This window comes from Sardina pilchardus, chromosome 12 (assembly GCF_963854185.1).
Source record: "Sardina pilchardus chromosome 12, fSarPil1.1, whole genome shotgun sequence".
Lineage (NCBI taxonomy): Eukaryota > Metazoa > Chordata > Actinopteri > Clupeiformes > Clupeidae > Sardina > Sardina pilchardus.
In genome coordinates this window covers 30,333,394-30,347,254 of record NC_085005.1, presented here as the reverse complement: position 1 = coordinate 30,347,254, position 13,861 = coordinate 30,333,394, and the positions used below count along the sequence as shown (strand labels likewise).

The window sequence follows — 13,861 nt, the reverse complement described above, 5'->3', positions numbered from 1 at the left end:
ACAGGTCAACAGCACGTAAACAACACACTAAACACACCTAAAGGAACTGGCAAAGAAAAGCAGGTCCATTTGCCCCCAAAAACTCTTCTCTGACTTTGCAGGGCAGAGCCACACTAAACACACACACACAAACACAGACACACACACACACACACACACACACAAACACAGACACACACATTCATTTTAAGCACAAAGGCAGGTAATTTGCCCCCATCTCCTCTGTGCCTTTGCAGAGCAGACACACACACTAACTAGCACACACACACACACACACACACACACACACACACCAAAAGCATATGTGAGAGTGCCTTGTATATGAACTCCTGGCGGTAGTGAGCAGGTGTGTCAGGCAGAAGGGTTCTCAGGTCACCCTGTACACAACAGCCCAACACGGGGCAGAGCGACACACACACTAACTAGCACACACACACACACACACACACACACACACACACACACACACACACACACACACACACACACACACACACACACACACACACACACACACACACACACACAACAGCACAACACGGGGCAGAGCGGCGCAGCGGCATTTATTCACGCCAGTCAGCACATCTCACAGGTGACGACCTCACAGCACAACACTGCTGTCTGCACACACTCGCTTGTGTGTGTTTTTGAGGGTGTGCGTGCACGTCTGTGTGTGTGTGTGTGTGTGTCTGTGTACATGTGTGTATGTTTGTGCATGTGAGGGAGTGCGTGCACGTGGGTTTGTGTGTGTGTGTTTGTGCATGTGAGGGTGGTGTGCATGTCTGTCTGTGTGTGTGTGTGTGAGGGTGGTGTGCATGTCTGTGTGTGTGGGTTTGTGTAGGTGTGTGTGTGTGTGTGTGCACATGTGAGGGTGTGCGTGCATGTCTGTGTGTGGGTTTCTGTAGGTGTGTGTGTGTGTGTGTGTGTACACATGTGAAGGTGGTGTGCATGTCTGTGTGCACGATCTGTGGTTCACATCATAACACTGCTGTCTACCCACACGTGTTTGTGTGTGTGTGAGGCTGTGACGGTGTGAGTGCGTGTCTGTGTGTGCGTGTGTGTGTGTGTGTCTTGATTGTATGTAGGTGTGTTTGTATGTATGTTTGTGTGTGTGTGTGGGGGGGGGTGCGCGCACGTGAGGGTGGTGTGCATGTCTGTGTGCGCAATCTGCGGTTCAGAGTGAATGTGTGTGTGTGTGTGTGTGTGCGTGTGTGTGTCTGTTCAGCATGAGTGTTTATATTTTGGGTAAGCCTGTCTGATGGCCACTTCCCCACAGCAGGCCTCCGAGAGGCTCGTGAGCCCCGGGTCACACAGCGTCTCGAACGCACCATTGCACTGAGGACCCACGGCACGGTGACTCTGGAACGTGCCATTATGCTAAAGACTCAGGGCACCGTGCCTTTGGAGACGCACATTTAGGAAGTTCTTTGGAATAGTCAATCAGCACTTGGTCACTTAGCAACCAAGAGTACTAATTAGTAATAAACTCTCTCTCACACATACACCACCCACACACAAACACACACACACACACTCTACTCACCATATCTGTAGCTTGATCTTCTTTCCTTGTAATTCAACTGTTTTGATCTTAAAATCGATTCCTGGATAAAGAGACAAGAAGCAGCATGGTTAGCGAATCGTTCACTGTGAGTGAGTGTGTGTGTGTGTGTGGATAAACTGGTTGGCATCACAGGATTGATTGGCGGTGCTAACAAAGAGTACTGGCATGTCCCATGGTGTTTAGGGGTCAACAACTGATCGTTTTTAGGGGCTAATGCAGATGTCAATATCTAATGGCTCTGAAAAGCTGATATTTGGGCCCATCGGCTAGCTGTATTTGGGTAGTAATAAACAAACGTTCATGAAAGGAATCATGTTTGCAAACAACTTCCATACGAGAAGCAAAAGGCAACATACAATAGCACCATTGAGTTGCCTACTTAGTCATTCTTAAACTTAAGAGTAGGGGGAAAAAACAAATGTTAATGTGATATTTGAAGAAGTTGATGTGCGTCAGGGAGAAACAGAAATGACTGACAGGCCCACCGCAAACAACTAAATAACCTGCAGCCTATAAATGGCATGAACGTCATGGACATATTTTACGCTTTTTTGGTTGCCCACAGATACATATTTGTGCGAAAGCAACAAGTCTCATGTTTTTAAACAGACGCAGGGTGATAAGGTAAAATTAGAGGAGGGAGAGTGAAATTTACTCCCTTTAACTAAACATTAGGCAATATGGTATAAAGAATAAAAAAATGCCATAGCACTGATCACGTTTGCATTTACTGTAGAGATTAAGCTAACGTTACACAACCAGCTAAATTAAAACAAGTAAACTACACAGTGTCAAGTTCAAAAAGGGCAAATCCTACAACTAGTGTGTCAACGGGAAGGGACAAGCTCAAACTAACGAAGGAACGGCAGAGCAACACGTTGACGCAGACGTTGTCCACAGAAGCTACGCAGTGTGTTTGCTTTATAAACTACGATGTAGAACATCAACTCGGTCAGTAGATATGCAATCTTGCGGACATTCCTAAGAAATGCTGAAGCATCCCATTCTAAAAACGGAGATGAGATGGTAACATACAATATCAAAAGTGTCTCCAGTGAAAGTATTCTGTAATTCACAGTGAGTGTGTGGTGTAGACTACCAAGCGCCTTTGCTGCAGCCACATATATCTTGAGGTTACGTCGCTAACCAGAAGCCTCCATATTAAAACAAAGTAGGACTATGACAATAATTTAAAAGTAGTCTATTAGTATATGATGACTTAGTTTAGTTCAAGTGAAATAAAACGCCATACATTGAACAAAGGGAACACAAGGATGCATTTAAACCAATATGGAAAAGAGCGAATATGAGGAGACCAACACTGTCATGGATCACTAAGTGTCAATACGGGTCAAAACCGCCACTGTAAACTGGGTAGGTGACTCACCCAAGCAGCCTCTGCTAACCCAACAACACACCCAACACACACACCCTAAAGATCATGGGACCATGTCAGAGAGAGCCATGCAACTGCTGAGCCCATCACGATCTGTCATCAGCCTCCATATGAGCACACTGTGACTGGTGCAGGTGTCTGGAAGGCCCTGGCGGTTCATGGTCCACTAGAACAGCAAACCCAGACCCAGCAGCAGCCCTGGCGGCTAATGGTGTGTGTGTTGGGTGTGTGTTCATGGTCTACTATAACAGCAAACCCAGACCCAGCAGTGGCACAGGGGCAGGCTGGTCCTTGTTCTGTGGCACTAATCTTTGGTTCTGTGCCTCTGCCACACCTTGAACACACACCCAACACACACACCCAGCCATTACTACAGAGTGTGGCATCACATACGGGACGTTCTACTGCTTAGAGCCCATCAAGATGTGGAAGACCCCACATGATTCTTGACGAAGGCCTGTGAAACATTGTACCTTAATTAATGAATTAAACTCGGGAACAAAGAAGACAAAGTGTTCATAGATAGTTTCATTTTTCCTGTGCATCGGTCAGTACACGGCACCTTCAGTAATGTATATGCTCGATGTGCGTGCATTCTTACATTAAGGCTCCGCGTGATTACAACGTGACTGGCTCAAGTGGAACTGGAAGGCCCAGGCAGTTACTGAGTACCACAGCAGCTGTGGAGGCCGGGCAGAGCATGGTTGCAGAAGCTGGTTTGCCCGACACCAGTTACTGATGCTGGGCAGAGCACAGTAGCTTTCTCGTGTTGCAGAAGGAGGTTTACCCTACAGCAGTTACTGAGGCTGGGTAGTCAATTCTCAATTGAGGCGTGGTCTGGCAACCAAACGTTCATTTTCTCGTATTTGACAAAATGCCCAGATCCGTTCATTGGGCGCCACGGATGTCTATCAAATGCGTCTATTGCATAGCTCACCATTGTCTTGCTTTCCCCTCTGTTCTGTGATTGGTCCCCTATCTCGGGCAAAAATTAGGGTGGTAGTTTCCAGGCTGCCTTAGCAGCGTGAATGAAATGAAAGTACAGTATCTTTCTAGCACTGCAGATGCAGGCTTGCCCTGCACCAGTTACTGAGGCTACTGGGCAGTGTACAGTATCTTTCTAGCATTGCAACGCAGACGCAGGTTTGCTCTTGTCCTGTGGCATCGGGCGGTGGTTTGGGTTTCGGTGGGGAGGCCGGTTCTGACTCTGGCCACGCAGGCAGGCGGGCGGGCTGGTCGGCTGGCGCCGCTGGAGCCTGGCACGGTTGGCACGGTTGGCACCCTCTTCCCTGCGCTCAGCAGCAGCATCTCTCCTCTCGGCCCGACGACAAGCCTCGGGCTCCACTTCCTGCCCGCCGTGAGGCCACACAGTAGCGCCTTTGACAAGCCAGAGGCACACCAAGAGAGAGAGAGAGAGTGTGTGTGTGTGTGTGTGTGTACGCTTGAGAGAGGGGAGGGCAGTGTGAGCAAGTGTCATCCTTCAGCTGGAGAACAATAGTGTAATAGCGTTCTACTGCAGTCAGACCAGATGAGAATGTTCTGCGGAGTCATAGATGAGTGTGTGTGTGTATGTGTGTGTGTGTATGTGTGTTTGTGTGTGTGTGTGTGTGTGTGTGTGTGTGTGTGTGTGTGTGTGAATCTGTATGTGTGTGTGTGTGTGTGTGTGTATAATTTTGTGTGTGTGTGTGTGTATGTGAGCATGTGAGTGAATGTGTATGTGAGCATGTGAGTGAATGTGTGTGTGTGTGTGTGTGTCCGATGTATGTGTATGTGTGTGTGTGTGTGTGTGTGTATGTATGTGTATTTGTGTGTGTGTGTGTGTGTGTGTGCTGCCACGACCGCTCCATCACTCATCAGACACACTGAGGGCCACATGAGCTGAGCAGCACCAACAGGTTCTGACTCACTGGACCACTGGCTGGACAGAGGCGCTGATTAAGAGCACACACACACACACACACACACACACACACACACACACACACACACAAACACACACACACACACACACTCGACCCAAGACCCAGAATCCAAACCCGCAGGTCATGACACCTCTTCATTTAATCGCCCTGCAACCAATTACCATTTCCACTCCTGAATTTAGCGTTTTTATCAAACTGAAGTGACAGACATTAGAACAGTTGCATGAGGACAGCAAACGGTTTACCAACACTTGCTCTTCAGGAATCCATCTGGAGGCCTCAGTAACATGGTCACCTCCACTTCTCAACAGGAACATCTCGTGGGCAACATTATTCCTGAACTACTGTACAGTTTATCTTTCATACCCACAATTTCAACTACATCAGGGGTGCGTTTCCCAAAAGCATAGTTGCTAACCTTTTAGCAGCTTTGTTGGTTGCAATGCAATTTCCCCCATTGCCAACCATCTAAGTTGCTAAAAGGTTAGCAACAATGCTTTTGGGAAATGGACCCCAGCATGGTAAACAGACCATATGCACAAAGATTCTTAAATACTTCCTACATTACCCAAAATCCTCTGGGTCACAGTGACTCTCTCTCTCTGCATTCCACATTAATTATCAGTGCCTGTTTGCTACAGCTGTTCCACAGTCAGTCCCAGCGGCCAGAGGCTGCACTAGGTGTGGTGACCAGCGATGGGAAAACACAGAAATCAAAATCAGTTTACAAAAGAGTGAGTCACCCTTACTCAACATTTGAGTGTTGGCCATACCAAGCCCAGACACAGGGCGAAAGAGAGAGAGAAGAAGAGAGAGGGCGATAAAGAGAGAGAGAGAGAGAGAGAAAGGGATAAAGAGAAGAGATAGACAGAGAGAGATAAAGAAGAGAAGAGAAAGAGATATAGATAGAGAGAGACAGAGAGATAGAGAGAGAGAAAGAGAGAAAGAGAAGAGAGACAGAGAAAGAGAAGAGATAGACAGAGAGAGAAAGAGAAGAGATAGACAGAGAGAGAAAGAGAAGGGATAGACAGAGAGAGAGAGACAAAGAGAGAGAGAGAGAGAGAGGGATGTCAAGGCCAGAGGAGCTCCGCAGGGAGAAGAAATCAGGATGTGCAACACTCTGCTCCTCTTGCATAGCAGGGGAGCTCAGCCAGCTGCTAATGCAACCAGAGCAATCAGGCCTCCACTAGAGACGTCTCCACACAACATATAGCGTGGCTCTCAAACTCTCTCCTCGACGCTCGAGACGTCTCCACACAACATATAGGGTGGCTCTCAAACTCTCTCCTCGACGCTCCGTCCTCCAGGGGCGTTCCCACTGATCTATAACTAACGCTGGATAGACTATCCCATTGTTGCCGCCCCATCATTCTTTATCTAGATCAGTGAGGACGAGGATCGAGGAAGGAAGGGAAGGTGTATAAAAGACCAAATGAGAGGCACCCAGAGAGTAGGCCGAGGGACGGGCGAAAACCATTGTTAATGTCACATAATGCAGAACTAGAAACCATAAAGGCGTGATACGTCAGCAACCATCTAGCACCACACTTGCGTGACATTTAGCCGACGATGACCAACCCTGCAATGCTTTCCCCTCCTCTGCCAGAAGCTAACGCTGAATTAGCACTGGCGCTCATTTCAAGTGGAGCAGTGGAACAGTGACTGGACATCAACAGAAGCTTGCGAATTCCCGCATAACCAAGAACAACCAGTTCGAGGCCTAACTATTCTTGGTTCTGATACAGCAGATCTCCAAACATTTGATAGCAGTCTGACAGAGACAGTACTGAGTTTGTCGAGCAGCAGGCACTGGTAGGAAGTAGAAGAGAAACAACTGAGAGGTTTAGTCTGAAATTACTCACATTCCTCTGGTCAGGAACAGATGGATTTCTGCTAAGTCATCCAGCCGTTTACTCAGTTCTGACACACTTCAACACAGAGTGAAAAGGGAAAAAATGTGAAATGTTTCTGGGCCTGTACAGCTGATCGGAAAAGGATTTGACTGCTGTGGTTCTGAGGTGATGACGATAACAACTTTATCAAGATCTTCCAATAGCGGCTGGGAGATAAAAGACATAGAGGATGGACCAAAACAGAAAATGCAGAAATTCTTGCTGCAGGGAAAGACTGTCAAAGGCTGGAGCTTAAGAGGCAGTCCAGTGCGGGGAGATTGGAGCATGTGACTGTGGCCGTGCTGGACTTAACAGTGTTACCGTTGCACAGATGCCCATTGAGAGCCATGTGGTGTTCTGGAGGAAGGAGTTTCTCACTGGTCGCTCTTTGCAGAGAAACTTTCGCTCTGGGTGGACATGGCAATCCCTCCCCTCTCTCCCTCTCTCTCGCTGGCTCGCTCGCTCGATCTGAACGGAACCATTCCTCAGAGTGAGGTCACGCAGTGCGAGAGTTCCAGCTGAAACCCGAGCTGTTCACACACACACAGAGGAATGGAACGGAGGAGAGCTCGGAGCCCGGGACAGCCAATCAGAACTCGACCCATGAGCCTCTGGTGTTCCAAAGGGAGGAAGCGGCCATTTAAGCAGGAACTGGTCAGGGGCCATCTACTAACACATGCGCACACACACACACACACACACACACACACACACACACACACACACACACACACACACACACACACACACACACACACACACACACACACACACACACACACACACACACACACACACACACACACACACACACACACACACACACACACACACACACACACACACACACACACACACACACACACACACACACACACACACACACACACAATTACATACACAAGCCTGACAGTGCTCTGCAACTTCTCATTCGTTTCTCACATGATGTCAGTTTATAGCCAGGATGGCGGACAGGCCCTGTTGTTAGCGAGATGAACAATTCCACACCCCACACCCCTTCACTATTCACTTCTGACGAGCGCCTTCCTCCAGCCATCAAGCCAGGCAACCCCAAACCCAGCAGAACCCCTGTGTTGTGTTTCAGGGCCCAGCAGAACCCCTGTGTTGTGTTTCAGGGCTGCGACCCCAAAGCCAGCAGAACCCCTGTGTTGTGTTTCAGGGCTGCGACCCCAAACCCAGCAGAACCCCTGTGTTGTGTTCCAGGAACCCCAAAGCCAGCAGAACCCCTGTGTTGTGTTTCAGGGCTGCGACCCCAAACCCAGCAGAACCCCTGTGTTGTGTTCCAGGAACCCCAAAGCCAGCAGAACCCCTGTGTTGTGTTTCAGGGCTGCGACCCCAAATCCCAGCAGAACCCCTGTGTTGTGTTTCAGGGCTGCGACCCCAAATCCCAGCAGAACCCCTGTGTTGTGTTCCAGGGCTGCGACCCCAGACCCAGCAGAACCCCTGTGTTGTGTTCCAGGGCTGCGACCCCAGACCCAGCAGAACCCCCAAACCCAGCAGAACCCCTGTGTTGTGTTTCAGGAACCCCAAACCCAGCAGAACCCCTGTGTTGTGTTTCAGGGCTGCGACCCCAGACCCAGCAGAACCCCTGTGTTGTGTTTCAGGGCTGCGACCCCAAACCCAGCAGAAGCCCTGTGTTGTGTTCCAGGGCTGACAGAAGCGTGACGAGGCGGCAACACATGGCCGTCTGCTGGAGCTTCCCTTCTGCTCATCTGCCTCTTTTTAAGGCTCATTCTTCTGAAGCCGGCAGACCAGGGAGGAGAGGGGGGGGGGGGCAGGGGAGGGGGGGAGGGAGAAATAGAGAGAGAGAGAAAAAGAGAGATAGAGAGAGAGAGGGAGAGGGGTAGAGAGAGAGAGAGAATGAGAGGGAGGGGGAGAGAGAGAGAGAAAAAAGAGATAGGGAGAGAGAGAGAAAGAGGGAGAAAGAAGCAGAGAGGCATAGAGATAGAGAGAGAGAAAGAGAGGGAGGGAGAGAAAAAGAGGGAGGGGAGAGAGAGAGAGAGAGAGAGAGAAAGAGAGAGGGAGGAGGAGGAGAGAGAGAGAGAGAGAGAGGGAGGAGAGAGAGAGAGAGAGAGAGAGAGGGGCCTGGTGGTAAACACATTCCAGCGCTCTTCTACAGCGCGGCCTTTTAGCGCGGAGGGCACAGCGGGAGAGGAGCAGGACAGGAAGTTGTTCAGGAGGAGCGCCGCGCCGCGCTCCGCTCCGCACCGCAGCAGGAAGTGCACATGTGCGCGCTGATCCAGAGCCTGTGGGGCAGCTCCAGAGAGACGACACGACTGATCCACGACTGATCCAGAGCCTGTGGGGCAGCTCCAGAGAGACGACACGACACGACGCAGCGCAGGACTGGGAGGCCTCTCACATCAGCTGGACCGCAGATCTTTCACCAAACTGTTCCCAGAACAGCCGAACACCCTGAGACTCAGTACAGGGGTATACTGTACTGTAGCAGCGGCAGCATCAAAGAGCAGCCTGTAAGGAGTTTACTGGCCAGGGCTGGTGCTCATCAGTACACACAGAGGGTTCACAGGGTTGCATGCCATGCCACATAGAAACGGATAGTCCAATATTACCAATATAGACATTTTGATTTCAAAGATTAACGCTTGAATCAACAGAGGGGCAGCTGTTTACTTAATGGCCCACTATTGTCAATATAGAAAATATGATTTTGATTTCAAAGATCAACGCTTGGAATCAACAGAGGGGCAGTGGCGTAGCTAATTGCACAGGTCTAGAAATATCCACCTCATCCTCCTCACATACACCCTGGCGTCCTGGTTCAGCTGAGCTTGTGCCAGCGTTTATGACACAGCATTCTGAGAACACACCAGCGTTCTGACCACAGACCGGCGTTCTGACCGCACACACCAGCATCCGCAGCACTCGGCTGGCACCACAGGGCCTTGGCATGAATCAAAGGGAATATCCTGCACGTCGTCTACTTCCCTCGCTCCGCCCACGCCACCCGGTGCTCTGCCCACCGCATCCGCCATCTTTCACCCGGGCGCTGGGTTGCGGGCACACGGGAGAGAGAACGTGTGGGTTGAGTGATGTCATTAAGCGCTCATGCCAGCGCCATTAGTAGCAGGCCAACTGCTGGACGTGGATCACCGCGGTCCGGTTTAGCTTCATAAATCACTCGGCTGAAAAATCAATCTGGCTGTAATAACCGTATCATTACAACTTGGCAGGTCATCCGTTTGATGTTGCGACAGACGGGGAGGCTGTGATTGCGCCGTGAGTCACCCCCGAGTGTTCCTGGTGTTTTTACGTCAGGGGTGTCCAAATGTACCCTTTCCAAAGCCGCGTCTTGCACAGTAGGCTCCAACAGCTGGTCACGGAGGAGTATATGCAGGACAAGAAATGTAAATCTTACAGATGACACCACCTCTTTCTCTCACAAACACACACACACACACACACACACACACACACAGAGAGAGAGTGGAGAATGCAGTGTTACCACCTCTGTCAGCAGCAGCAGCACACAGTCGGAGGCACAAACATACTCTCACAACATGCACCAACACGCACCTCTACTAACAGCTCGACGTGAGCGAATACGCAAATGCACCGCGATGGCTACGACTACGAGGAGTCTAGTTTGGGCCCAGCCTTCCTGCTGTGGAATACACACACACACACACACACACACACACCCTGCCGTGGGTCGCCTGGTGACGCTAGGTCTGTGTATCGTCGTCTGATGACCAGCGGAGATGAGCAGGTAAGTTGACACCCAGAGGTCTCGCTGGCTGGCGGTGGGATGGGCTCTGTCCTGCCAGGCATTCCAGGAGCTTGTTTTTCGGGATGGAGATTGTGAATTCCCAGCATTTCTAGATCCCTCTGGCATGACTGGGATATTCTGTTCTCATTGCAATCACATGTGAATGTGATTGCAGAATTAGTCCTTTCGATGGTAGTCCTACACTGTTGCGCGCACACACACACACACATCTCTGTAGGAATAACACACACACACGTTCCATGGTGTCTATGGTAGTTCTACACAGTTGCATAAACACCTCTGCAGGAACACCACACACAACTCTGTAGGAATCACACACACACACACACACACACACACACACACACACACACACACACACACACACACACACACACACACACACACACACACACACACACACACACACACACACACACACACACACACACACACACACACACACACACACACACACACACACACACACACACACACGGTGTCTATGGTGGGGCCGGAGCGGACGGGAGGTGAAGAGAGTGGAGTGGAGCTGGCTCCGGCCTTCCTGTGGAAAGTTGAGCTGCCGTGAGGATCCGAAGGGGAGTTTCCGGTGAGTATTTTAAGACGTTGAGCAACTGCAGCTGCATTCTCCATGTGTGAGCAAAGGTATGAACGCAGTGTCAACCAAAGAGAGGACCAGGGATAGGGCAGGGAGAGTAGAGAGTGGAGAGAGAGAGAGGCAGAGAGGAGGCAGTCTGATCTTGGGGAACATGAGATAAGAGAAGGATAAGCAAAGGAATCAAAGGCGGTGAGAATGCCATAACCGGGACACTCTAAAGAGGTTCTCTAAACGTTGTCTTCCCTTTAACGCCACAATGCAAGACCCACTTCAAACACTGGGCCTAACTATGAACTTTATCGCCATAAAAGCCCCTGGTTCTGTCATCCCATTCACCGTTTACAGCGGCCAGGCCCTAATCTAAAGCCTGCAGATGCCCTCAACCAACACCTAGAACTTGAAATGCAACACTTTACTAGGTTCAATAGAGGGTGACACACACTACGATATGGGAAAACATCACAAAAACAAAACACTCATAGGCCGAGAGGTGCTAGTGAGAGTGCAGCTATTCTACACAGACACTGAAGGGGGATGTCCAACCTGACGCATTTTGAAACTGTGACCTAATCATCCTGCGATAACTCAAACGCACAAAAGCCCCTTCGATTCATAACCATAATAGAAGGACCGCTCTGATTAAAATAAATCAACAGCATTTCTACTAAAACGTAACTTAAGTCAGACCTATGTTCAGAAACACGGTAGTCAAAATTAAAACATCCAAAAATAACAGCTCACACTAAACATGACAAAACAACATTCTAATTTCACCTACTGACATCAATATGTCACACAGACTAACTTCACATTACCAAAGAACCTGGAAAAACAAAACAAGAATGGAAACCACCCCTCTCCAAAGGCCCCCTACTCCTCCTAGTACTCACTGTTCTCATCGACCAAAGATCTACTAAGTTGTAACGTTTGGTCAAGGTGTATGTACCGCGTTATCGCATAAACATTGCCAAAACAGCAGACATACAGACACTTCTTTCGGTGTATTAAACAATCATAAAACTGGTGTGGCCGTAGTTTACGCATGCGCCCCCGCGAGAATAATGACGCCAAGCTAATGAATTGTTTATTATGGTTTTGGACAAACGCACTGTAAATCACGACAGTTCATCGCACGTTCATGTGGTTTCAAACATTGTTAACGTTAACTAATAAAGTAATTAGACAACTTTAGGTGTTTATATCGTGGCTATAATATGTTCTGTTCAACTTGACAGCGCAATCAGAGGGCTAGGACTAGGAGGGCCTTGGTAAGGCTGCGAACTTGGAAAGTGATAGCTAACGCTAGCCAGTTAGCCAGAGAACTGGCTAGGTTCTAGCACTTTGCATTACTGGCCAGCTAACGTTAAATCGCTGCAACAAACTTCAGTGTTTAAATGCCGTTGCTTGAAGAATGACTCTGTTTATGCCATCAACTCTACTGTATGATTTCAGTTCAGTTAAACATCAATATAGGATAATGATTGCAATGTATTTTATTATTCTCAACAACATTTAAAGTTGAACGGCATCAGTCAGATAGCATTCCTTGAATCATGCAACATCCGTCATGGGTTAATTTCATACAGATTTAGCTAAATAGCTAACAGTACCATGACTAGCTGGCTACCGAGTTAGAGCTGCAAAAATAGGCAGGTTGAAATTGGAACTTAGCATGGCAGTAAGTTAACATTACTTTTCACTTCATGTTAAGTCTTAACAGTGGACTGAGTCAAACGGTAACACTATTTTGCTATGTTTGCTGCAGAATGATAAAACTAGTCATCAAGCAGGTCCACAGAGTTTGCAAACTTGAGTGGAAACCAGGCCTCTTTGTTAGCTCGCCAGTGACAACCTTGTTTGCATACCAATTGTTAACATTAGATGGCCGATATACCGACCCGTTTGGTAGAGATGGGTAAGGCGAAATGTGTTTCGGGTGAGTGCAGTAGTTACGGGGAAGCAATGCAACTGTAAGCCATCTTGCCACAGCACACACGCCCCGGTAAACTCACCTATGGTAGAGATGAAGGTAGTGTTGAACGCATCGTCGGAGAAGCGAAACAGCACGCATGTCTTCCCTACACCAGAATCTCCGATCAGGAGAAGCTTGAATAACAGATCGTATGTCTTCTTCGCCATTTATATAAAAAATTGAAATTTACTAATGGTACTGTGTCAAAATCCACTTCGGGGACCAGGTGAGCAATCGCCACGCTAACAAATCGAGCAAACAGCTTGATAAATTTGTAGAAATCCTTGTTGATATCTAGCTAGCTAGCTCGCCTTACCAGGTTTCAATCAATACCATAGCACTTGAGTGAAGGGTGTTGATGATGATAGCTCGCTTGCTAGCTAGCTCACGGTGATACCCGCAGCCGTGCAGTTGGCTTGTCCTGTTGTCTAAAGAGGGAGCTGGATTTTCCTCTTCTGTGAGATATCCCTTTTCCCACTCTTCCTTTCTCCCACACAGTCGGGACAAAATGGCTCCCCTCAACCCGACTTACTCTTTCTTCAAACTACAAGCGAGCTAATTCAAATTCTTGGCATACCCCTTCATTCCAGTCACTCTGGATTAGCAGTCCGGGAGAGTAAAAGGGTTTCAGAAACGATATTTTGGAGAATAAACACCCTTGTTATCCTGATTATATCTCCCGAATTGTTTGAAACCGAAACATAGACGACCGCCGTCGCCTTCGAATGGACCCACCAAGGCGACA

The 13,861-nt window shown here is 48.7% G+C and overlaps 1 protein-coding gene across 3 annotated transcripts in view; it reads right to left on the bottom strand.

Annotated features, from left to right (window-relative positions):
* rab10 (RAB10, member RAS oncogene family) overlaps positions 1-13,861 on the bottom strand; it is a 21,226-nt gene extending 7,365 nt beyond the window's left edge. For all 3 annotated transcript variants that reach the window (XM_062550426.1, XM_062550427.1, XM_062550428.1), the window contains exons 1-2: positions 13,157-13,861; positions 1,544-1,604 (exon numbers count right to left, since the gene is read on the bottom strand). In XM_062550426.1, the coding sequence (XP_062406410.1) occupies positions 1,544-1,604; positions 13,157-13,283 (188 nt within the window). In that variant the 5' untranslated portion in view covers positions 13,284-13,861. The remainder of the gene's footprint in view (positions 1-1,543; positions 1,605-13,156) is intronic.